Source organism: Penicillium malachiteum (assembly GCF_028827825.1).
Source record: "Penicillium malachiteum strain IBT 17515 chromosome Unknown utg000005l:1.0-9002435.0:326005.0-9005861.0, whole genome shotgun sequence".
In the NCBI taxonomy this organism is placed as follows: domain Eukaryota; kingdom Fungi; phylum Ascomycota; class Eurotiomycetes; order Eurotiales; family Aspergillaceae; genus Penicillium; species Penicillium malachiteum.
Genome location: NW_026643099.1, coordinates 4,425,378 through 4,450,573, shown reverse-complemented (window position 1 = coordinate 4,450,573; position 25,196 = coordinate 4,425,378). Strand labels below are relative to the sequence as shown.

General features: G+C 45.6%; 10 protein-coding genes across 10 annotated transcripts; 6 read left to right on the top strand and 4 right to left on the bottom strand.

Annotated features, from left to right (window-relative positions):
• Nucleotides 1-489: 489 nt before the first annotated feature.
• N7483_011659 (uncharacterized protein) lies at nt 490-1,110 on the bottom strand (the record flags this gene model as incomplete). Its single annotated transcript, XM_057095086.1, has 2 exons — nt 490-528; nt 742-1,110. 2 exons carry the CDS (start codon nt 1,108-1,110, stop codon nt 490-492), a joined length of 408 nt encoding a protein of 135 aa, XP_056941057.1.
• Nucleotides 1,111-1,685: 575 nt separating this feature from the next.
• On the top strand, nt 1,686-2,419 carry N7483_011658 (uncharacterized protein; the record flags this gene model as incomplete). Its single annotated transcript, XM_057095085.1, has 3 exons — nt 1,686-1,691; nt 1,793-1,910; nt 2,007-2,419. The coding sequence occupies 3 exons, from the start codon at nt 1,686-1,688 to the stop codon at nt 2,417-2,419; spliced, it is 537 nt and encodes a 178-aa protein (XP_056941056.1).
• A 466-nt stretch (nt 2,420-2,885) lies between these two features.
• N7483_011657 (uncharacterized protein) lies at nt 2,886-4,527 on the top strand (the record flags this gene model as incomplete). Its single annotated transcript, XM_057095084.1, has 4 exons — nt 2,886-3,171; nt 3,238-3,365; nt 3,418-3,623; nt 3,732-4,527. The coding sequence occupies 4 exons, from the start codon at nt 2,886-2,888 to the stop codon at nt 4,525-4,527; spliced, it is 1,416 nt and encodes a 471-aa protein (XP_056941055.1).
• A 429-nt stretch (nt 4,528-4,956) lies between these two features.
• N7483_011656 (glutathione S-transferase family protein) lies at nt 4,957-7,261 on the top strand (the record flags this gene model as incomplete). Its single annotated transcript, XM_057095083.1, has 7 exons — nt 4,957-5,357; nt 5,457-5,997; nt 6,227-6,345; nt 6,420-6,597; nt 6,653-6,733; nt 6,789-7,134; nt 7,200-7,261. 7 exons carry the CDS (start codon nt 4,957-4,959, stop codon nt 7,259-7,261), a joined length of 1,728 nt encoding a protein of 575 aa, XP_056941054.1.
• Nucleotides 7,262-7,323: 62 nt separating this feature from the next.
• Nucleotides 7,324-8,325, bottom strand: N7483_011655 (uncharacterized protein; the record flags this gene model as incomplete). The annotated part of the gene is made up of 3 exons (XM_057095082.1): nt 7,324-7,978; nt 8,044-8,156; nt 8,275-8,325. The coding sequence occupies 3 exons, from the start codon at nt 8,323-8,325 to the stop codon at nt 7,324-7,326; spliced, it is 819 nt and encodes a 272-aa protein (XP_056941053.1).
• Nucleotides 8,326-8,575: 250 nt separating this feature from the next.
• Nucleotides 8,576-9,094, top strand: N7483_011654 (uncharacterized protein; the record flags this gene model as incomplete). Its single annotated transcript, XM_057095081.1, has 2 exons — nt 8,576-8,585; nt 8,661-9,094. The coding sequence occupies 2 exons, from the start codon at nt 8,576-8,578 to the stop codon at nt 9,092-9,094; spliced, it is 444 nt and encodes a 147-aa protein (XP_056941052.1).
• Nucleotides 9,095-9,515: 421 nt separating this feature from the next.
• On the bottom strand, nt 9,516-11,556 carry N7483_011653 (dipeptidyl-peptidase 3; the record flags this gene model as incomplete). The annotated part of the gene is made up of 6 exons (XM_057095080.1): nt 9,516-9,905; nt 9,966-10,036; nt 10,132-10,549; nt 10,611-10,661; nt 10,720-11,388; nt 11,437-11,556. 6 exons carry the CDS (start codon nt 11,554-11,556, stop codon nt 9,516-9,518), a joined length of 1,719 nt encoding a protein of 572 aa, XP_056941051.1.
• Nucleotides 11,557-13,884: 2,328 nt separating this feature from the next.
• On the top strand, nt 13,885-16,007 carry N7483_011652 (uncharacterized protein; the record flags this gene model as incomplete). Its single annotated transcript, XM_057095079.1, has 3 exons — nt 13,885-13,922; nt 14,150-14,514; nt 14,566-16,007. 3 exons carry the CDS (start codon nt 13,885-13,887, stop codon nt 16,005-16,007), a joined length of 1,845 nt encoding a protein of 614 aa, XP_056941050.1.
• Nucleotides 16,008-18,555: 2,548 nt separating this feature from the next.
• gldB (putative glycerol dehydrogenase (GldB)) lies at nt 18,556-19,601 on the bottom strand (the record flags this gene model as incomplete). Its single annotated transcript, XM_057095078.1, has 2 exons — nt 18,556-19,125; nt 19,194-19,601. The coding sequence occupies 2 exons, from the start codon at nt 19,599-19,601 to the stop codon at nt 18,556-18,558; spliced, it is 978 nt and encodes a 325-aa protein (XP_056941049.1).
• Nucleotides 19,602-20,908: 1,307 nt separating this feature from the next.
• N7483_011650 (phosphatidyl synthase) lies at nt 20,909-22,303 on the top strand (the record flags this gene model as incomplete). Its single annotated transcript, XM_057095077.1, has 1 exon — nt 20,909-22,303. The coding sequence occupies one exon, from the start codon at nt 20,909-20,911 to the stop codon at nt 22,301-22,303; it is 1,395 nt and encodes a 464-aa protein (XP_056941048.1).
• Between the last annotated feature and the right edge of the window lie 2,893 nt (nt 22,304-25,196).

Below are 25,196 nucleotides of genomic sequence, written 5' to 3'. Positions count from 1 at the left end.
GTATGGGAAACATCTGCAGAGCATAAATGTTAGACTGATAGGTTTCATGGTAGAACACCCCCAATTCAAAAGAATTTAAATAAGGGAGAGACTTACATTTAATACTCCCTTCTTTTGAGTCAAAGCTTTTGAATAGTAGGACATCTTCCACACTCTGTCGGCTAAGGTAATACCATTCGCAAGGGCGTTTCGGGTCGTATAGCGGATACATTAATGTACCTGTATAGTTTCCTCGAGTCATATCTGTCTCAACTAATGTTGATGTGTGAAAGGTCCCGCCATCACACACAGCAAAAGGCTGGTCTTCAACTGGACCATTGAGTGGTCGCCACATACTGAGAATTCATGTTAGAAGAATTCTTAATCTCAAGGGAGAGATAGGAATTATGAGAAAATGTGACCAATTTCTATGAACTCACTTGATCATTTGCACTCGCTTATTCAGGAGATATCGAGATTCTTCAGGAAGGTGATTGCGAATTCGTTCCATCATAGGAGTTCCAATATTATCTCTCGTGAGAAGGGTGTCTGAGATGTTTGTTAGTATGAATAAACCAGAAAGGCAAGGAGAGGAGGAGATCTGTCTTTTGACTTCAAATTGAACTGACCTACATGAATTTGTCTGGCAAAGCTCAACAAATGGCCGTTTCTTTTTCGCCGCTCTTTGGCGCTTTTCCTTTTCCTTACCTGTGAAAAATGAAAGTTCAGTAGAAGCCAGCATGATCAGGACAGAACTCTTACCTTGCAATCGAAGATAAGGACCTTCTCCACGTTTTCAATCTCATTCCTGAGGATTGCCTCACACTCTGGTAAAAAGACAGCCTGGACCTGCTTGGGTACAGAGAAATCCTTTGGTTCCGTAAACACTGGAGGAGGATGTTTACAATATGTAAATCCATTTGCCTCGAGTGTAAACTCATTTCGGCCTTCTTTGTATCCTCTTATATCATGAATAATCTCTGTCGTTTCCGGTTTATGGAAGACCAAATTATGCGGTTTGCTTTGTTGACTAGCGGCTCTCTTGCGACCAAATTGAGAAATTCGATATGGTCGAGTCTGTGAGTACTCTTGTTGCCATTGGAGATATGTCAATTTGGTCTGAATATCCATAATAATGTCAACTAGTAGGTCGAAGGCAAATCAGGGACTGGGGTTTCAGTAATGCCATTGGAGCATAGAGGCATACTTGAACCCTGGAATATGAGCCTCATCAAATCAATACTACTAAATTCAAACTTGAATGTGGGGACACAGACACAGTTCAAAGCCAAGGAGCGAAGGATCTGTTCTTCATTTAGTTCATGACTCAGTCCCTCCGATCCACCGAATGTCTCATAGCTTCGCCCATTCATTGACCCTCAAGTACGAGTTTCTGGACATGCATATGTAGCAGGAGAAAACATCTCGGTTATTCCTCTATAATGAGTCACAAATTCATTTTTTGTGTCCTATCTTTTCTTCCGCATCAATCTTTAACAGATAGTGCCAAGTGCGGTCTGATCCCAAGTAAATACACTATGACTCGGTCTATGAGGTAAATACAATGACGTCATTATAAAACCTTAATCAGGCAGCAATCGCCAGTCTCCCGAGGTCTTTTTCTCAGCACAACAGCTATCATTCATTCTCTTCGAGCTTTGACATTACTGAAATTCCCCAGTGGAGCACCCAAAGCAGCTGTAATCATGGATGTAAGTTGTGCCTGATCCCAATTTCACCCGAGAACTCCATTATATCCAGAGAAAGAAACCCAAACCAGGCTCCAACTTGCAGCTAACATCAATGGAACAAGGTGTTTTATACATACACATATTCGACAGCCGCATGGCTCTCCCTGCAGAGTCTGCCTCTGATGACGGGGCCAGGCATGATTGTGGCCCTACTGTTAGATGAAACCCGCCCGGCCAGCCGTACGTGTCTTCTATATTCCTAGTACCTGTGGATACTATCCATGACATTTGAACCTGGAATCCCAGACATACTAATGACCCATTGCTGCTTTATAGCCATCGAAATATACTTTGCCCGCTGTCTCGGCTTCAGCCTTATAACCATGGCAATCTTGACTGTGATGTTGACAGGCTCCATCCCATTGACATCTACGATAGCCGAGCCTGTCACAACAGAGGAATCAGACCCCAAGGCACCGTATGCCGTTCCAACTCTCATCATCACATCTTTATTCCATGCGATCTCCGGATTTTATGCCTATACATGGTATGTTGCTGGGGGTCAGGGTGTGTTTGCGATCGCAGTGGCCGGGAATTCCCTTCTTGCGTTTATCGGGCTGTGGTGTGTGCTCTTCGCAAGCAGCGAGGGCAAGATAAGTCGTAGAACGGGTGCTGATAAAAGAACAACTGGGTTCCCGTTCAGCAACACTGAGGCTGCCAAGAAGCATGCAGGAAAGAAGCGTATCTAGTTTTTCCAAGTGATTGAATCACTCACCTTAACTTGGACAGAAAATGGATAGAGCTCTCGCCAATGATATTGATTGATTAGAGAATTTGTACCATAAAGCGGCCTAACTCAGGTAATACTTATTATAACCCTTGCCCGTTGTACTCCAGATGCCTGAAGAATAGGTGATTTGAACTTGATAGCCAACATCTGAAGATGTTCCTACCTGTTTCAAGTTCATGAAATAGCAGACCTAGCAATTTCAAGCAAAAGAGACACCATTTCATAGTTGAAAGAGACTCATAGCGAAGATCAGCACTCATAAATAAGTACCTACATACGTCCATCAGGGGTAATATTTATCCGAGCTCAAGTGCTGGCATCTGACCCCCTTTTTCGCCTATCAACGGTCCTATACCTCTACTAGTAGACTAATCAAGAGTACATTTTCAATCTACCGTCCCATCTGTTTTTTTTCAAGTGGAGAAATGTCTCCAGAATCAGATCATGATGCAAACTTATTAAGACCTCGCAGTTTGCTCCGTGGCCAGATCACATATTCCACCGCAAGAGAAGACGGCAACAATATCCTCCATCAACTTGGATATAGAGATGAGAGAGATCAATACTTTACACATTTGTTTCAGAATCGTCAACTGATCAAAAAAATAATTGGGCGCCGTCTGGGCCTATCATCTGATTCATGCCATCTGGTTGACGTGGAGGATTGGATACATGGCAGCTTTAACGTCTGCATCCGGGCCGATATTGACAGTCCAGATCAAAATTCCCCATAACAGGTTATGATACGATTTCCGCTCCCATAACTTATTGGGGAAGCCTTCAAGCCTGGAAATTCAGATGAAAAGATCCGCTGTGAGGCAGGGACCTATGCATGGCTCCAAGAGAATTGCCCAAATGTTCCCATTCCACATCTATACGGGTTCGGATTATCCAACGGAGAGACCGTACGTATTAAAGGGAACTTAAGCTTGAGATTACTGGCTCTGGCCAAGCTAGTTCACTCATCTCGAACATATGACATTTCTCACCCGTATCGTTCAATATCTTCGTCGCCATGTGTTGAGATGGCTGGGTTATTCGATACCGACATCTTACATTCCTTATCAAATGAATGAAGCGAAGCCCCTGGGGAATGAATACATTTTGATTGAGTATATCGATTCATCTCGAGGCCAAATGCTTTTGCAATCATGGGGTAAAGGGTGTCATAATAAAACGTTGCGAACAAACTTATTCCGTGGTCTCTCGCAAATTATGACAGCAATGACTCGGATACCACTGCCAAAAATTGGCTCATTTGTTTAAGACAGCTCTGGTAACTTAACTCTGAGCAACCGGCTTCTCACCCTTCAGCTTCAACTGTTGGAGAATGAACACATTCCAGTCGATATACCTCGACAGATCACGCACGCAACAGCTGACTCTTATATACATGACCTTCTCGCATTTCACGAGAGCCGCTTTCGGCATCAGCCAAATGCCGTTAGCAGCCTTCAAGATGGGTTCTACCAGGCGTGTGCATTATCGGTTATAAGGAGTGTTTGGCCTTTTTTTTCCCGGCGCGACCTTCTCAGAGGGCCCTTCTTCATGGAACTCACTGACCTCCACCCAAGCAACATCATGGTGGACGAGGATTGGAATATTAAGAGTCTCATCGATCTTGAATGGGCCTGCTCTCGTCCAGTGGAAATGATCCATCCGCCAGATTGGTTAGCAGGTGAACCCGGCCCCGAGATGGATCTCGAAGCCTATGAGATTACTCATGGGGAGTTCGTTGAAATTTTGAGGGAGGAAGAGGAGAAGAACTCTCTAGCACAACAGCCAGTCGTTCAATTGCATTCCATTATGAAGGATGGGTGGGGGCGTGGGACGTTCTGGTGCTCCATTGCACTCAATATGCCCATGGCATTGTTTGAAATATTCTACACTCATATTCAGCCACGATTTTCGAAGTCTCACAAAGATGATGAGTCGTTTTGGCTTATTACAATGCCTTACTGGACATTCGGTACGTTCAAGTTCCTCGAGAAGAAGTTAAGAGACAAGGAGCAATATGACCAGCGCTTGCACGAGGCATTTTTTGACCGGAAAACTGAGTGCCTTTGAGAAATTCAAATATGACTGGCATCCAGGCAAGCAAGAGACCAGAAGAGCTTCCCTTTTGCTTCTAACATGCCAACCTTCCAAGGTTAGAATCAGAAACAACCTGTCATCACCAGTTGACGTAGTTACGATATCGTGCGGGAATGTTCTCGTGAATGCTGTGCCGCCTGTGCCGCTGCATATTTTTCATGTAGATTAATTTGGCCAGGCCCCTTCAAGCTGTATTTATTTCCAAAAATTTCCCAAGAATAATCGGTGATGCTAGTTCAGAAAGGAATATGTTTTTGTAAATGAGAGACAAGTACTCCGTACCCGTGGACGTAGGCTCCAAACATGCAGTGGATTACTGATAAGGACCCTTATCTTCTCCACCACGCCGCTTCAACCCAAACTCCCCTTTCTTCTCCGCATTCCCAAAAGCAGCACGCCAAAATGAATCCCGCATCGCCTCGCCGCTTGACATCTATCCCGATCGTCGAATCGACGGGCTTAGCCCCACTCGGTCCGTTCTCGGACTCCCAGCCTTTTGGAACCTTTCGAACCATTGATCACATCGGGCCGCAACTCCAGAATACCACTCAGGCTCAGGGAGCGCTTGCTCTGCAAAACAATGGGCATCTCTCTTCACATCCACACCATGGGATGCTGGTTCTCCCGCCAGACCAATCGCTACAGCAGGGGAACTACGGTGGATTGGTAGTCGATGAGACAGAGTCCACGAGTTTTGCGGGTCAATTGACGGGAATGAGGCTGGTACCTGATCCACCAGACTTGGAGCATTGGAGACATCGATTGTTCAATGTGGATGACATTGTTACCTTAACTGAAGAAGAGTATGAATTTCCAAATTTGTCAATTATTTTACTTTGATATTCAATAGGCAAACTTCGATAGTATAACCAGAAAACTGACTGAAGACTTGATCATTATAGGTTTCAAACTTACTTCCCTCATGTTGATAATGTCTACTCGCATCGCTCCACCCAGAGATATAAGCGGCGACCAATGGTCTCCCATTACTGGGACTGTCGCCTAAAAGGTCGACCTCCTGGAACTCCCAAGTCCGATGACCCGAATAAGAAAAAGCGAAAGCGAACTGCTAGGGAACGCGATCTCTGTGATGTCAAGATCAAGATCACAGAGTACTTGCCTGGCACAGCGGGGGTAGATTCCACTGGCGGGTTTGAGTCTTTACCAGCTGAACTCTTACCTGGCGTGCATACATTGTTTCCGATTCAACCTACTCAACCCTTTGGTGCGCTCGCGCCCAATTCAGCGCTCCCGGATGGTCATCCGGGCGCTAGTGGGCAGCGATACTTTACAATCCAACGAGTGAACGGTAATGGTGCAAATGGGAAAAATGATGGTGTGAGTGGAGGACATCGACACACACTCGAAGAGAGTGATCGTGTGAAGAAGAATAGTGTCCAGCGACATTATTTGAAAGAAGATAAGGATCGAAAAAAGGCAGGGGTACGTATTTTTCTACTTGCATGGAAGATATCGGGACCTTGGCACCTCCTCGCAGGAGGCTTAGCTACGTCACATTCACATTCATATTCGGTTTCACTGTGCACCTTGCGAGTTTCTTTTTCATTTGTTCCGAGAAGATCGAGTCTTGTCTCATCTAACTTCTATTCTCTTTCTCTGTTCAATTTTTTCGTTCTCTCGCCTTGAAATAGTTCTGACCTCAACCACGCAGTACCGCGGTATGTCTGACGGCAAGAAATCGTATCATACAAAGGCGACAGGCCTAGCCGCCACAACAGCTGCAAAGCATTCATTTGAGACCAATCTTCAATTGTATGGGAGCTGCTTTTGGTAAGATTACCTGCAAACTATCCAGTCCAAACTTATGTGGCTTCGTGGACAATGCTAACACTACGAACTTCAAGTCCGTTTGTTCAACGTGTATGGATCGCGCTAGAGTTGAAAGGTATTCAGTACCAGTATATTGAGGTGGACCCATATGAAAAACCTCAGTCTTTGCTGGAAGTGAATCCTCGCGGTCTTGTTCCAGCATTACGACATGACAACTGGGGATGCTCTGAGAGCACAGTGCTCATCGAATATGTGAGGAACCTTGGGAATCACCCCGCAATGTTTGCCACTGACGAGGTTGCTATAGCTCGAGGACCTGCATGTTGGCATGTCTCTTTTCCCAGCTGATCCGAAGCTGCGAGCCCACTGCCGACTGTGGGCAGACCATGTCAGATATTAACCCCGTCCAAGGAAGTTTCACCATCAATACTGACAGGTTCCAGGTAAATCGGAACATCATTCCCACGTTTTACAGGGTGCTGCAAGAACAGGACCAGCAAAAACAGATCGAGAACGCTCAGGAGCTTCGGAATGCCTTTGACAAATTGATCACTGCAGCTCATCCGCAAGGTCCATTTTTCATGGGGCCGCATATTTCCTTTGTGGACATTCAGGTTGCACCTTGGGTCATTCGCCTGAGTAGGGTTCTCAAGCCCTACAGAGGATGGCCAGATGCCGAGGAAGGAAGCCGATGGGCATCTTGGGTAAACGCCATTGAGACGAACGAGCATGTTCGAGCAACAACTAGCACTGATCGGCTTTACCTCGAGAGTTATGCACGATATGCTGGTGAGTATGGTTTTCCCATATATGGAATTGCAGTAATGCTAATCGTGACCTTGTTCTTTGAACAGAGAATCGTCCAAATACCTCACAGCTTGCCAATGCAATCAACTCAGGACGCCCTCTTCCTTGACCACATGAGAAATGAAGGGAAAATGCGAGGGTGAAATGTTTGAGAATCCAACTTTGTGTAGTTTAGCCTGCTCGTGCACCTCTATTGAATTTGAAACCACCTCTTCCACTAGCATCAGGACCTCGAGGATGACGAGTTGGTTGCTGTGGTGCGGGGGAACCTTGCTTTTCGGAGTCGCTCCGATCTGCGGGTCTCTCTCGCCTTTGTGAAGGCGGTCCATTTGGCTTAGCCGGACTAGACGGATCGTAGAGATGTCTTGATTTGCTCGAAGTCGAGGATGAATCTCGCTTTTGGTAATCTCTGCCGTTCCCACGGCCTTTGCCTTTCCCTCTGCCCTCACCGGATTGGGGCTGGCGGGGTGGAGTGGTGCTTCCCGGCGATGTGTTCCCAGACGTAGTAGCAGAAGGGCTTCCAAATAGTCTTTCTCGGACCTCTTCATATTTGCGCTGTTTCTCTTCCAGATTCTTGAGCGCTATCGCTTGTCGCTCCTCAGGTGTTGGCTCGGCGGCCTTATTGAATTCATCGTCTGAGTCGCCAATATCACCGTTCAATCCTAGTTGATTTATTCCAGCAGTTGCTGCATTGACTCCAAGAGCAGATGATTGACGGGTTGCAACTTGTGGTCTACGGCTCAGTAGTGTGACAGTGGGCTTGAAGTCCTGCTTGAGGGGCACATCGGATCGAGCTTCGACAAAGTGGAACGTCTGCGGGGTTTCACTGTAATGGTGGAACACAGTCAGATATCGAAATCATCAACTTCATGGCAGATACGAGACACATACGCTTCAGCCCATAGCTGTCGGTTAAATTCAGCTTGCTGCGCCCTTCGTTGAGCTTTGCTGACTTTGGATGATACTTTCTTTTCGGTCGGCGGGGTAGGCTTAGTTCCTGATGTCTGTTGAATCGCCCAGCATATCAGTACATCATTCGCATAGAAGAAACAATGGAGATATTGAAAATAGGCACAGTGTCCATGAAGGAGATGCTCGACTCAATTTAGCCATTTAACTTACGTCTGCTTGGGATTCCCAATCGTCATCCCATGCATCGGGAACTTGAGACATGGTGCTCTTTGGACACAAGGGGATTCAATTGAAATGATGAGCTGGTAGTAGAAGAGATGAAGATAGTAATCCAAAAATGAGAAAACATGAGCGAGATCTTGTTATGTGCGAATAAAGAAGTATAATGTAAGAAGGAAAGAAAATTATTCGAATTTCGGGCAATGAAAGCGGCCACCGCCCCAGTATCTCCGCTCTTGAACCTTCCAAGTGGATCGTCCCTCCATAACACTTTAATTACTACAAGTAAAATATGGCTATTGGTAAGTAGTATCAAGCTTCTTTTTATTTTTGTCTCAAATCAGAATCTTGTTCCTTTTTCTTCAGTGTGTCTCTAGTTCTACGAGACTACCTTGATGAGATGTCTTCTCGCCATCCATCTTTACGGAGCTCTCTTCACAGAATCCCCGCTAAATCCATTACTACAGACTCCAGAGACCCCGACGGCGATTCCGAGATGGCTTCGTCCATTGACTCGGCTTCCGATACTGCTGGCCACGGCACTCGAACTCCAACAAACCCACAAGCCTCTGCAGCTATCGTGTCAGAACTCTCCCCTCCCGGCTCGCAACCACAACACATCTCAGACAACACAAACCAGTCGCAACTGGATGATATCGAGCCGGTTCCAACAGAGATCGCCACTGATGCATCTGAACAGCCTGTCGGCTCGTGGATAAGCAAGCGCGCTCAGGAGGATTATCAGCGAGCGATGGAAAATGTAATCCACAAGGACTTTACACTCGGTAAGTCGGTAGCTGCGAGCTGGTAATCGTGCAATGATACAGCGACTGACGGGCGTACTTTTATAGACGAATTCGGCGATCCATTTGATGAACGTGATATGAACACGCCATTGGTGTAAATTGAATACCTGGCATGAATGGATCCTCGAGATTACATTGGGCGTGGTCTCGCGGTGGAGGACCAAACACGATTAATGAGACACGAAACTTCACTTCTGACACTGGCTGCCCTCCTCTGGTATGTTCTTCCGCCTTGCTGGTCTAGATAGCCTGCTAACGCTGAGTCTAGTAGCCACATAGCTTTTTGTGCCGTTTCTTATAACATCAATACCCAGGAGCACGGGCTTTGCATGAATATTCCTGACTATTGGAAGGGAATAACACAACTTGAAAATCAAAAAATTTGATACAAAATACCACTCAATCTCCTCATTATACTTGACCCTTTTAGATATCCCTCTCGTAGAACGATTGGATAACTCCCACATTACTTGCCTCATATTCCCTCAGTTCTACCGTTCCACCTCCCTTCAAGAATGTGTTCGGCTGTACGAACTTCCATTTGGGCTCTTTGTTCGCGATTACGATATTCCGCCATGTTTCATACTGGCCATCCACGGTGCTCAAATCCTCGTAGAATGGCCGACAAGCATTAATATCGGCGGTGGAGTGCCAGATGTGAATCTTGCACAGCATTCTGCCGATCGAAAGCTTGCCATGAGACATATTTTTGCTGCGATCGACTCTGACGAAAATGATGTTCTTGACTGGATCGTGATCTACAGTCATGACCCCATCCCCATCCTGGACGAGGTGCTTGAAAATCGCAGGAAGAGCCTTCAAGTCGACATATTAACCTGAGGTCAGTGATACCATGTCAGGCTTGACTGAACTAACCTGGTGATGATCCCCTCCCCAAGTCTGAGTGTTAGGTTTGAAACTGTGCAGCGCACGAAGACCCTCAGCCCCTAAGTGGAGATAGGTATAATAAAGTACTTTGAACGTGAGCTATGCGTGTGATGAGTATATTGAAGAAACTTGCTATCATCAGCAGTCGGCGTACTCGTTTCATGATATCCAAAACGTGCAACAATCTCCTGATTATCAGCAAAATAATAGGCAAATAAGAAGGCCCGACACTCCTCCGCCGTCAACGCCAATTTTCCAAACACACTGTCCCATATCTCATTTGGCTTGTACCAGGTTTGAATAGACTGAGAAGTAATCGGGCTGAGTGGAAGTCTTTCATGGTCAAAATTGAACTCGCCTGGTGTTTGTTCTGCTAGCAATTTTCCAGATCCATGGCCGATAACTTCATGAATGGCTGTTCCGATGAAATGCACTATATGAGCGCATGCCATGTATGTCCCCGCCTCTGAGGGGTATACGTAGTAGCATGGACGACCGGGATGATTGATCAAGCTCATGCGATTGCCATAAATCAGATTCTTTACGCCGTAGTTATGGCCATCGTTGTTGTTCTTTTGAAATAAACTGTTAGATTTGGTGATTATCTGGACTGAGGTGCACGACAGTACTAACAAGGTTGATATTATTGGCTTCCCAGAAGATGCTCGAGACAAAATGCCAGGACTATTTCATGATCAACAAGTGTTAAAGGAGACCATGGCGGCACTTGAATACTGCTTACCGTGAATAATTTGAAAGTCCGGAGTCTCGATATCACTTCGTTAGAAAGGCCCCTTTCCGTTATTCTCAGGACTCGGCCAGGGAAGGGAGGTGCTTTGTCCTTGACCCACATTTTAAGAGCAGACCAGAAATCAGTCTGATAGTCCCCAGTCTGGAAGGACTGAATAAGTTGTGCGAGTTCTGCGACTTGTTCAGCAGACGCCGCGTACTTTTGCGCTTCTTGAAGCTCTGCGCAGATTAAATTCATTTCCTTCGAATGGTCACCCCGATGTAGAAATATTTGACCTGGCCGTTTCCCGATTTTAATGTCTCCAATGAGCCCAGGAGCTTCATCAATTTCTACACAGGCTTGAACTACTTGAAACTCATCCCAGTGTCCGGACTCAGCATCATGATGAGATGTCTTCCTGACTCGTGTATTCTCTGCTCCGACCCCTTGGGTTTCTATCAGTCTTGTAACAGTGACTATCTCTTCCTTTGTGGTTCTCGCCTCGCCAGGGTAGAAACTTGATTGACTCGTTTCGTCTGGATACCCTAGTTTTGATGGTTGAACCGCCATCATAGGATCTATGATCTCGTCAAGCCTCAAAGTTATCTCTAGTGAGATGCTTGCCATTCGCCTAAGGGCATCTTCTGAGACATCTGGAATGGTTTTTCTATCCCCGTCCGCCTATTTAATGTTAGTAGCCACAAGTGAGTCGGTATCTGTAGCACTGACAAAATAATTTCCCAGATTCGACATGAACATTCCAGCAAACTCAAGCCATGAATGCAATTCTTCTTTACTGATGCCGGTATCGCAGAACTGTTGCCATTTTCCATTGCATGCTCTGTGCATTTCAAGTATAAGTTCGAATATCCGTTCTGCCTCTGGTGAGGTTTGACGGAGTACTATTCGGCCACCTTGCCAGCAAGCCTTCGCTAAATGATGAGCATAAGCTACAGCATGGCGGCTCAAGTTATCATTTGATTCGTAACCAGTAAGGCTATTAAAGATGTTACAGACCTCCAATCTGTGCGTAGTATTATGCTCGTTCCAAATTTGAGCAGCCTTCATTTTTAAGTTTTTAGCCCAGCGCAGAAAAACGATAGTCTTGATGGATCGGTCTGGACGAGCTCTTGTCTGTGGAAGAAACTGAATCAGATCACTGTCACTCGAGAAGGTGATAAAATGAAGAGAGGGGTGTTCTGAAAAGGGCCATGTCCTGTGATCCAGCAGGGTGTGAGTCCCCTGGACTTAAAACGAGTACATATAGGTACCTAGGGACTTTCAACCCTCTAATAGTCGGCTAAAAGACATATGAAATTGATATATGCTTGCTCCAGTGAAGATTTGAAATTTCCTGTGTCACAGTTCAAAGGTCGAAAAATGTTTTGTCTGTCCAAAAATTAAATCAAGATAAGGGTGGAAAAAGAAAGCGTGGACGACTTAGTGAATAAAAGCTTCCAAGGCCTCTCCTAAAAAGAAATTTTCTTATGTATAGCTAATAGGCCCCTATTTTTCACAGTTTTATCAAAATTGAGAATGGTTAAGTCTATCTGAAAACCAAATCAATATAATAAAAGAGGATGCCCTAAATGACAGAACATTTTTTGAAGGCCTATGTATTTATATTACAAATATTACACCCTCAATCCAGCATAGAGAGAGTAATATTTGTAAAGTGATTAAATGGGGTTTCTTACAATGAAAAGGCCTTGGATTTCAAAATCGTTTTTGTCAAGGAAGACAAAGGAAACACTATATTGAGGATCATGCAGATCTATTGCCGTATTGTCTACGGGATTCGGCACCAAGTCCGGCCACACATAGAGGGGGATTCCTGTAGGGCCCGACTTACACTCCTCAAGTGTTAGTCGCTGTATCTAAGTGAACCAGCCCCTCGTACTCTCCTCTTAGTATATCTCGCCTAGCCCACAGGTGTCAGCCTAATCTGACAAGTTCATTACAGTTTTTATAACCTGACTTTCCCCTTACTTCAAAATCGTGTCAAACTTGAAAATCGTTTACTAGTAGTTCATTATCTAAAATCTCAATCCATATAGGATCAATATAGGATGGGAAGAATCCGAAAGGAATAAAAACCTTTCAAAAAAATTAAATTATACAAGCTTAGAACTAATAGCATCTCCTACCCAATTTCTTTATCAAACTTACCCAGGTGAAAATCGTTGTCTATCTAAAAGTCAGTCAATATAACAAAAGAATAATCCCAATGAGTAAGAACTTTCGTAAAAGAAATAAACAAATGAACGTAGAAGTGATAGCTTTTCTTACTCTATTGCAATATTGTCTTCCTCACCAGAGCTGCACCTTAGTTTCAAAAGTTTGGTATATCTAATAACCAAACCAATATAATACTTAAAGAAACCTTAAGTACTACTATTATGATTATCCTGGAGAGTACCTGAAGGAATTCTATGGTCTATGCAGTATACTGGCACCTTGAAGTCCATATCTTCGTGCGTCCAATGATTCAGCAAAATTTCCTCCAAGCCATATGATTGTATTAACTTGGAACAAAAAAAAACATAAAGAAAACTGTTAGAAGCATTATTATTTGGAATCTTACGTCCTACTACATGTACCTATCTTGAAGAGCGATATGATGAACCTATTAATGCAAACATTTTGAATTATTCCACAAAACAATACTAGTATACCTTAACAACCTCGATTTTTGTAGACTATATCCATCAATGAAATCCGATTCAAATGTTATTTTGTTCATAGTATTCAAACCCAGATTTTTTCCACTGATGATACTTGTAAAGAATTTGAAGGCCCGATTCAAATCGGGAATCGGAGTACTTGTACTCTGTTCTGTGCCTAATATAGTATGTATTACTATGCCCAATACTGTTTAAATGGCCGATTCTGTCGATTCTGTAGTGGGGAACCACGGGTTATGTTGGCTGGGCAACCAAATATTGAATCGGCCCAAAGCAAAACTAACATTTGAACCACTCCGTCCCTGATCAATTTCCCCTCCAACACATTTACCGACATCAGGAGAACTCCTCCTTTCATCTTATTTATTCTTCTCATTACCTTTTATTGCCCTCTCTTATGCCCCTCTGTAACCCACTTGGTTACAATTTCTCGAATTCCCCAACTCGAATTCCTGTAACACCATTTGACACATTCCGCGCGACAACACCAAAAATGTCTACGGATTCCGCCTCAGCGCAGACCCAAGAAGGGTGAGTACCTGTCTCCCTTTAGCTTCAAAAGTTTCCCCCAAACCTACCTGATCAACTTGCTCTGTTGAGTGAACTCCCTCCTACCCCGGACCCCTTTTTCGCCCAAGGCGGCCCATCACCCTGTTGTTTTTTTTGTCTATCAATAAACAACAATATCAAATCAGCAAATTCCCAACAACAGAGAACGCATGACTAATACGAGCGCTCTCGCGCAACTTCCTTTCCAGTGCTTCTTCGAATTCGGTCTCCGAAAACTCCTTTAGTTTTACCCCCATCAAAGCATTACGTGCCATCCCCCGTCTGTGGGAGCGCAAACCAACAACATCCTTTCGAGCTGGTCCAAAATCCCGGAAGCTGTGGAAGCGAGTCTGTACCTCATTTGCAGGCATGCAGTCGCTCGAGACTTCAACTGTATTGGAGAACGATGCGTTCCAGACTGCTATAAATGCCAGTAGAGATGCTAGCTATGTGCGAGGTGTAAAGCGTCGATGTGTGGGAGATGATCAGAATGAACGACCGGTTTTTAAAATGCATCAGCCCAACCGCTCAGTTATTGAGACCAAGTGGGAAGCAGACACAAGTCGGCACCGACGTAAGTCTTCCTGTAACCTTTCGCTGCCACCAATACTAACCTCGGTCTCAGGAAAAATGCCAGATGGTCCTCTCGATATTTTTGACCAAAACCTACAGAACGGTCAGCACGATCTGACCATGACTGGGTCACCTCAGCCTCTCAGTCTTCAACAAAGTCCCTTCAAGACCAAGGTGTTCAATGAAGAAATGTCTTTTGAGAGTTTGCTTCGCGCTTCGACCGGCAATGCAGACAACAGTGTCATGGCACCGACCCCGACAAAGGTTGCACGAGATTCCACACATAAGAAGAAGGGTACACTGATGCGGTCGGCTCTTCGAAGCTCGATGGATGGATCGGATACGGAGCTTCTCAATGGCTTTGTGTCCCGGGCCCAAGCAAAGCGTGACGCGAAGGCTGCCATGATCAACAAACAAGAAACCACAACTGGTAGTGCTTCTAGCTCAGACGCATCGGAAGTGGAACATTCAACACCCAAACCTCGCCGCGCCCTAGAAGCCAGAAATGGAAATTCTCCCTCCCCAATCAAAATCGTTATTTCGCCAAAGAAGATGAACCAGTTTCGCGAGAATGAATCACAAGAGAACAGCCCCAGCAAGGAGGTTATGGATGAAGAGGAGGTGGCTGCCGCAAGCCCAACATGCAGACGATCCACACGAGTCAAGGCTCCCCAAGTTGCCCTTCCAGCGCCCAACGCCATTGCTTTGCGCCGTGCCAAGGGCAATGAATTCATTTTCCTGACGCGCACTGATGTGCAAAAGTTAGCATTGCTCACAAAAAAGAATACTCGACTCAACAGGGGTGATGCAGTGCTCCCTAAATTTGTTCTTGAAAGCATGGCTGATGAATGGAATGATGAGGCATCAGATGTCCCTGCTTTCCAGCCAAAACGTCGCTCACATGCAAAGAAGAGTGTATCGTGGAACAATGAGCGATTGGTTGAGTTTGAGGATGAGAGATCAGTGTCAGAGGAACCAGTGGAAGTGAGAGATAGCTGCAAGGAGCACATTGGAGGAGCTGTCAGTTCTGAATCTGCAGCCAAGCAGCTTGAAGAGATTGGGTCTGGCCAACACGTTAAATTTGAGGAGTCAAGCCATGCAGAGTCTGAGAATGTTGCACGTGCCACTTCGGGATCTGTTCCAACCACTCGATCGCAACATTTACGCCGTTTGGGCGTTTCGACAATTGTTACAGCTGCACCCATGCAAACAGGTAGCGGTCAAATCAACAACCAACCAGCTCTTTCGATCCCTACTACAGTAGGCACAACGCCCACCACCCCGACAAAGCCTCGCCGCAAGCTTATTCCTAAATCACCTAGTCTCTCTACGGTGACTACGGTGCCCTTTAAGAATAATGACCAGTCTCATGCAAGTGGCATTCCTACCCGTTCTGCCAGTATTGGTGGTTCTGAGCGTCCCAAGCGAAGGAGTGCGGTGAATTCTAGTGCGGGGTGCACACCTATGCCTCGTCGTATTCGGAACAGAGATTAAGGATTCAACAGATCGACTTTTATTTTCGGATGAGCCCTCTTTGTTATGAGGGCCTTCATATAGTGCGGTTTTCCTCAGCGTGTACACAGTTCTTCAACAGAGAGCCCGGAGTTTGTTTTCCTTTCAAAGATACCAACCACGTTTTCAAATTCACATGTCCTGTTTTATTCATGTATTCTATCTGCATACTATGCAGTCACAAATGGATTCTCATTCAAATGGTTCCAAACCATTCTCCTAACATCCCTTTAGTAGAAATCCTGCGCCAAGTACCTTCGTCGTCTCAAATTAATCCTTCACATCTGTGAACTACCTGCAGGATGACGTGAATGGCTCTAAGCCTTACAACGCCAAAATCTTGTCCAGATTCAAGTTCTCAATATGAGAGTGGCTTATGCATGGCGCAAGCCCGTGGACCCAAGACCCAGTCTTACTAGTTCTTATCTCTATTTATGCAGGGGATCTGAGCCACCGCGCTAGACTTGCCTTTTGCGGGGTTGACCTATACACTAAAGGTTTCAAGGGTTACGAACCCCTTGTATTCTCAAGATTTACGGACAGGCAGCTCTCTCATCCCGTGTTTTGACTTAAGTGAAATTTTCAATCCGAAATTGATGCACGTAGTTCCACGAGTGGATATTCTGTCAATTTAATCACCCCGAGAGATGCATGTTGCCCTATATTCAAGTTGCAGGTGGGTAAGAGGTATGAGAGAGCCCGATCATGGCTGGCATATGGAGACCATGCATCGTGATGGAAGTAGAAGTAATTGTGTGCCCATAGGATAGAAACCTGTCTTACGAGATATCTGCTCAATCCCGAAACCTGAAGCCTTCAGAGGTTTCTCTTTAAAAGGCTAACCTTTTTTTTATCGGTAATATTTCTCAAAATACAGTCAAGTAGCAGGTTCGAGCGATAGCGGCACAGCACACAGACCCCTAAGAGTCTAGAGCTCAACTGTCATCTTGAAATACTGATACTGATACTGATACTAGTACTCAAGCTCCATTTTCACATGCAGGATACATATGGATTCGAAAACCTGCAAGTTCGAGTTATTATGTACTTTAGTAGTCCGAGCCCTCGAGGCATTAGTCCCAATATTCAGTTTCAAGTCAAAGGTAATAATTCGTATACTAGTATGCAAGCAGACGCTGGTAGCCACACATGTGCATAATCTGCTCATGGAATCAGAAATGAAAGTGCATATAACATGTAGCAGTGCATGGATACTAGTTGAGACGGACTCTACTCCGCAAAAATTCACAATTGACGTATACTATAATTCTATCATGCAGATGCAGCTAAAAGACCAGTTGACGATCCATACCCGTATCAAAACCGGGCACCTGTCAGTGCCCAGGTGGGTATGTGTGGTTGAAAGTACATCCTCCAGGGCTGAGAATGTCAACGCACCCCCAAGACCAATCTTACAGTGTAAATTCACCAATTTCCAACCAAATCAAACTCGAACATCTAAACCCGCACTCTCATAACAGTGTCCACAAAACATTTGAACTATCCCCCATCCGGCGTCTCGGTGTTCAGCGCACGACCACCTCCCGAATCCGCCCAGAAAACCCACTCCATTCCCCTCCGGATTCACCCGCCCAAGTCTCTGTACGCGCTACACCAGACCCAGTAAGCTCGTGGCGCAGGGGCTCGGAGCCACACGCGGGATGACATCGATGTGCATCGGAGTACTCTGCTCCTGATATCTGTACCACCATGATCATAGTACAGAGTACTGAGTACTGAGCAGGAAGAGTGCATACTATCCATGTAGCTGATATGGTTTTGATACGATATGTCGACGAGCTGATTTAGTTATGTTCTTTTCGTTGAATAATTCAATGTTTGTTTAAGTGGATTCTCTCGGACCTTGAGTGGATGTAACCCTTTCCTGGTCTGTATATTTGCAAGAATTAATAAACTTGTGATTTTCTATTGGATTTATTCAGTTTAACTGTGGGACTGATTTAGTGGGGGTATAAGTTTCAGTGGTTATTGGCGGGATACTGTGCTTCTTCAAATTGGCCGTTGAAGATGGTTGTCAGGTACCAAAAACGAAATACTGACAGATTTACGTGTAATACAGTTGTGGTTTTACCTGACGGGATTCGAATTTCCTGAAGGTATTGTGCTTTGACATCTGGATGTTACAGTAACTTGCACTTCCAAGGTTTCCAATGTTGGTAGTGATCATTGAAGCATTAAAAAGTTTCTTACGGATGAGGCGTTCTCACTAGGCTACAACTTGTAGCTGTGGAGATGCGGGACTCGGGTTATATCCGTATTAACCTTGGAAGCATTTCTTCACGGTCAACCAGAATGGACATATCATTAGGTACCTCAATTGATGAATAGTAGATTGAATTTTCATTATCTCATTTACACTGAATCTCTGAAGTAGCTTATTGAGGTCTCGGAATGTATTCATTTCATCTATCGTGTTGGATTATAACACGCTTTCCAATTAACCCCTCGTAGCCCCACCACCGGGTATCACTTCATTCTCTATCCGTAGGACTTTCCGTCATATCGTAAATTAAGCAGAGATGTTCAGGGCAGTCTCCTCGGGCCAGACATCGTAACCGAAGGTGTCCTTCATGTTAACGAAGCGGAAATGGCGACCCTCGGCAACACTGTTTACAGCCGCGAACTCCGCCTCGGAGAGCTCAATGCTCTTGAAGTTAGACACGATACGCTTGGGGTTGGAGCTCTTGGGGAGAACAACGTAGCCACGCTTCAGACCCCAGGCAATAAGGACCTGAGCCAGGGTGTTTTCGCCCTTCTCAGCAATCTCGTTCAGAGTCTTGTTATCGGCGACACGCTCGCCAGTGGTGGGAACCTGGTTCTGGGAACCCAGAGGAGAGTAGGCCTGGGGAAGGATGTTCTTGGAGAAGCAGTACTCCACGAGCTCGGTGTTGGGGAGGAAGGGGTGGATTTCGATCTGGTTGACCTGGGGTTGGACCTTGGCGAACTTGGCCATGTCCTCAAGCTGGGGAATGGTCCAGTTGGACACACCAATGGCCTTGGCGAGGCCTTGCTCGTAGAGATCCTCCATAGCGCGCCATGTCTCCTCTTGGTTCTCAGTCAGGTCCTTCAGGATGACGTACTGTTGGTTATTTGTTAGCACATGGAAAAAATCACATCTTTGCGTTGCCACGGAGTAAGGAAATTTACCTTGCCATCAGCACCAATCTTAGGCTTCTCCTGGCCGTCCTTCTCGGCAGCAATAGGCCAGTGAACCAGGTACAAGTCAATGTAGTCCAGCTTGAGGCGGTTCAAAGAATCCTTGACGGACCAGAGGACATCCTCCTTACGGTGCAGGTGGTTCCACACCTTTGTGGTGACAAAGATGTCGGAACGCTTGACGGAGGTGTTCTCCTTCAGGAAATCCCGGATAGCATCACCAACCTCATCCTCGTTGAGATAGTACCAGGCGCAGTCCAGGTGACGGTATCCGGTGCGGAGGGCAACGGTAACGGCCTCGTAGGTCTCGCCCTTGGAACCCTCGCTGGCGAAGGTACCGAAGCCAACGGCGGGGATGGTCACGCCGTTGCTCAATTGATAGGTCTTTCCGTTGGACATTTTGTTATAGAATTGGATGTGTATAGAAGAAGAAAAAAAAATAGATGGGAGAAGAATAATAATTAAGGCGGGTTCAACAGACAAGCGATGACGATATGAAGTGGGGTGGGGGAGGGGTAAGCCGTACTTCCGCCTTCAGCCTTTTCCCTGCTGTTTCCGTTGCCCGCAGATATCAACTGTAGAAAGGTGGTACAATTCCCATGTGGATATAGCGCGCGCTGGATTTCTCGAGTCAAGCTTCGAGTCCATGTATAAGAATCCTCGGCTGACTTACTCAAAAAAAGTGACTCAGGTGAGATGTACCATTGGTAGCACTACCTCAGAGCTATTCATCTGTACTCCGTAATCTTTGTATAGATTTCCTGTGTTTTGCAAATATTGAAAATACACAAACCGTTACAAAAACGTAATTTTCAAAACTTTCCAAGGCATGACATCATCTCTTAAACGGCGTCTTTTCGACCTCTCCTGCACTCTCTCTCTCTGGAATGAGGTTGAGACTCCGATCGTCATCGGCTCCACCGATCCCATGCCGTTCCACGGGCGAACTGTGCTCCTATCCAATGATATCCTCAGAGAACCCGAGTAGAGACCTTTTATCTATCCACTCGGCGTGCTACTCTGTTTCCAACCCCGTCAATAAACTGCTCTTGAACCAATCACCTGGAACCACCCCTCGGAGGAGGGAAAGCCTGGAGGACTCCTTGTCTAGTGCATTAATGTTGTGGTAATTACAATGCACATCGTACAGGTCCAGATGCTGCTTCAAAGAGGACCAAGCCCTGCAAGCTGAACGCAAAGTACTCGATACCCGGAAAAACATTAGTGCAGCCACGATGACGCAGGTACCTGGTACTTCTTGTTGTCCCATTGAGTTATTCTGGTCTATAACAACATTTAACCTGTTCTGGCCACGGAAATGACGATAATTCCTAGGCATTGATTGTATTGGATGATGAGATCCACTGCCCCCCCCCCCTTGTAAGCCTGGCATTCTGGTCGTAATGCCTGTGAGAGAGCATGTTTTCATGGCGTTTTTTGACCGTGCCCTGATGCTCTTGACCCCGATGCCTGGTTCCCGTCCCTGATAACTGTATATAACGCGCATGGATCGTGCTCAATTTACCATTGCACTCCATTTCTCTTATTTTCTCCTCCCTCTCTCATCTGTCGTATAGATATCATCTGCATCAGCCGCTAGCACACCTCCCTAGCCAGTGAAACTGCTTGCTGATAAGATCGACTCCTCTTTGTCTCCTCTTTTTTGCTTCTCCCTATCCACTTTTTTACCCCACCGATCATCCATCATGGCTGGTCGCCCGACATTTTCTCGGACCAACTCCAATGCTCTTCCCATCCCAAGCAGTGATGGCGTCAATACCATTGAGATCCCTTCAAGCCGCAGTGCCATCAGTGATGCTGCGGCTCTCATGCACAATCTTAGCCTGTCGCCTTCCATGAAGGAGCGAAGGAGTTCACGCAACTCCTTTGGCACTTCCCTTCCTATTCCTCGCTCACCGCGGCATTCTCGCTTGGGCTCGCAAAGGACAGGACGTCCTGAGGTTTCGAGGGACATTCTAGCCTCGCAAGTCCAGGATATGTCCAAAGAGAAGGTTGAGGCTGCTAAGAACATGGCTTTTGCTTTTGACATCGACGGTGTGCTGGCACATGGTCCTGAACCAATTGAAGAAGCCAAGGCGGCTCTCAAGATCTTAAACGGTGAAAACGAATTGGGAATCAAGATTCCTTACATCCTTCTGACCAACGGCGGTGGTAAGACTGAGGTAGCTCGCTGTGCACAGCTCTCAGAAATGCTAGAGGCTCCTATCTCGACTGAGCAATTCATTCAGTCTCATACACCTATGCAAGCCTTGTCCGAATACTATGAGACCGTGCTGGTATGCGGTGGTGAAGGATACAAAGTGCGCGAAGTCGCTGAGACTTATGGCTTCAAGCATGTTGTTCACCCGAAAGACATCCTTGCTTGGGATCCAACCGTTTCTCCATGGCGCACTTTCTCCGAAGCAGACCGAAAGGATGCTAAGCCCCGGGATTTCTCCAAGATGAAGTTCGATGCCATCTTGGTCTTTGCTGACTCCTACGATTACGCTACTGATTTCCAGATCATTCTGGATCTCCTGCTTTCTGAAGATGGCAAGCTCCTTACACGCGCCAAGGACCCTCTTGCTACTCGTATCCCTATCTATTTCTCTCAGGGCGACTTGGTCTTCCCAACCAACCATAAGGGTCCCCCACGTCTCACTCAGGGTGCCTTCCGTATCGCTATCGAAGCCCAGTACAAGGCTATGACAGGCTGCGAATTGGAGCGTGTTGTGTATGGTAAGCCCGAGCGCGCTACCTACACTTATGCCGACGAAGTCCTCAAACATTGGATGGAGGAGATCCACAATGAGAACCGCCTGCCGAAGAACGTCTACATGGTCGGTGACAACCCTCAGTCTGATATCATCGGTGGTAACATGTATGGCTGGAACACATGTCTAGTCCGCACTGGTGTGTTTCAAGGCAAGGAGGGCGAGAACGATGTCAACAACCCTGCCAGCTTTGGTGTCTTTGAAACTGTTCTGGACGCAGTGAAGGCTGCCATGCGTAAGGAGCTTGGTCACGACTTCCAGTTGAAATGGAACCCCAAGGTCAACCCTGTTCTGCACGGCGATGAGTCCAGCGCTGCTGTTGATTAATCGCGAAATACTCTGACCAAACATTCCAAATTTATACAATGATCTAACGACCTATGAGCATTGGTTTTTTTTAATACCATGCCTAACGACGCACAAGAAACCAAGCGTATTTTGCGAAGCTGGGACTTTTCTTTGGCGCTTACTTTTGCACTCTATCATATCAATGTTAGACTTTGTGTGCTTCTTTCTGTACTCCTGATTTCCTGGTTGAATCTCGGTTGTGGGCTTTGGATATCCAATTTTCAACTTCAATTCTTGAGAGAGCGTTGATGCTTTCAGATTATATTTTAAATTTACTTTTTTATCTAGATTGATGTGTATTGATTCTTCGATTCTCTTGATTATTCGCATTCTTTCACAACTTCAAGTTGAACCTCACTTTGCTGGTCAGATATCTCGGTGCCAATTTTGTTCCACATAGCCATCAATACAATGATACAACATTTGATCTTTCCAAAATCTTTTTTTTTCCAATTTGACTGTTCCTATCTGACTTGAAGCAAGCGAATCCACTGCTCTCATCGTGACCTCTTCGAGGCCCGGTATTTGCCCCATTTCAAATGTTCACCCACTGGCAACTTGAATTCGCATCCTTGTACCAAATTCTATTTCCGAGTCACCAAGCACTAATCCCACGAGCAAGCTGAAGCAACCTTCGACAGAAAAGTCCCTACGTGATTTTGGAACGGAAATGGCAAGCTTACCTTGAAGGCTGCAGCGATCATCCGCATGACCTCAGACATGTTGAGAAGTCTTCCGCGAGATTCAAGGATTCGCCAAACACATAAGACTAACTCCCATCATCACAGGCGGCAAACTGGTCGCCAATATTTCTTAGGACGATCGACAGCTCGTGGCCCTCTCTCCTGATAGCGCGGACCTTTCTGGCGAACTCATCTATCTCCTGTCAAGAGCGTTCCCCAAGTCGAGCAAGGAAAGAGGTGGCCCAAGTCTTTCACCTGTGCTGGAGATACCAAAGGTGGCCCACCACCCCAAGACTAGCATCACTAGAAGTAGGGTTTGCAATCCCGTGTTTCTCTTATACAAGGGCCTACAAATGTGGACCAAATGAACTTGTCCAAGGATAGTGAGAAACGACACCTGGAAAGGAGCATATCCATTGTGGCATCCGAGCAGATCTAGCTACCGGACTAAATCATGCATGGGCAAGAGAAGATCGATAATATGAATTAGCGAATACTTTCTGGTTTGAATGAAAGAACATGTGTGTAGATAGTACACGAGATTTGAACATGTGAACTGTACATTTTGACAAGGAAAGGAGCATTTGAACGAACTTGAAACATTCAAAATGTTGATATTGAGCCTTAGAACCAGTTGGCCCTTCAAACTTGGAACATTTGAACATTTGAAGGTTAGAACTTTGGATGCATTATAACTTGAATCTCTGCGTACATACGATTGTCTTGTCTAGTTACTACCAAATCGAACCCGTTGACCTACTAGATATGCTATTGGGTTATTGCAAATTCAAAGACCAATTGCTTTCTGTTAGATACAATTCCCAATGTTGGAGTCTAGATTTTGTCTGTTACTAGTAGCTGACGGTTATACGCCACCACATGTAGAAAGCACAAAACGAGGATCAATAAGCAGAAAGCCACAAAAAGAAAAGCGATGATCTGCAATCCCGGAGATCCCGTGAAGATCTCTGCAAAATGACTATATAGAATCCACAATGAAAAAACTAAATTAAATAAAAAGCAAAAAAGCACCGGCAAAACTAAGCCACGTGCATATCTCCGCTCAGTGGCAAATAATGCCTGATCGACAGTAAGCCGGCATCATATACCCGTGATGACTCGTCGGAGGGATGCTGATCAGCGAGGACATTATGACTCACACTCTGAGATCTTTGAGACGGTTATGCTCGGAGATAATTGAATTGACCTTTCGAAGGCGACTATGTGCACGTGCCTTTTGTGCTTGATGTACGCTTCTCCATAGAGGATTATGCACTTACCAACCTTGGAAGAGTGCCCAGGTGCATAGACTGAATCCAAGGGTACGGCACGGGGTCTCTGCACATTTCAAGGCTATGAATTGGAGCATATAAGTGGTAGATAAGTGGTAGTTCCTGAGGTGCCTAGGCTCACGGATGGGACGGGCTCCTTGGTCTTTGGGACTGCTAATGCAGGGGCGGTAAGATCAATCAGGGTTGTTGCATTTGCATTAAGATTTAGTAATTCATGGGAAATTTCATAGTACATTGAGAAGCCATGCTGCTTATTGTGCGGCTATGCGTAGGCGTGGTAGAGTTGAGTTGCAGTAAGCTTGGAAAGGATGAAACCCCCCGAATGATGATGCTTGAATCATGAGTACTGTGTTATTATGGCATAGCATTGTGGAGAATAGTTGAAAGATAAAGTGATTCTTGATGGTCAGTCATCAGGCCAGCTGCTCAAATGCCACTTTACATAGACTAAATGCCAGAATTCAGGTGGAATAGTAAGGTTCAGGTCAAATCTTAGATCCAGATGAAAGGAAACATCAAATGGTTTATTTAGTAGATAGAGGCTTGGAAGGACCATTGATAAGAAGTCATAGACTAGCCTTATTTATGTTTAAAATGTTTGGTCAAGTTTACATTTGAATTCAAGGTTTAGGTGATAAGATTGATAAACAAAAGTGGACCCTAGGATAACATGGAACAATTGATTGGACCAGCCTCATCTAAAAATGAGAATAGCAAAGAGCCACCTGGGAATCCGCCAAAGGCCCCATCAGCTAACTATGCATGGTGTGCGGAGCGCTCCATAGTGTGCTCCATAGTGTCCCCTCCAAGCCCCATGCGCACGTGCGCGCAGCCTAAAACGCAAGGGTGGTAGTCTCGTGACGATCTAGAGTCCATATTAATGATCTAGTTGATATA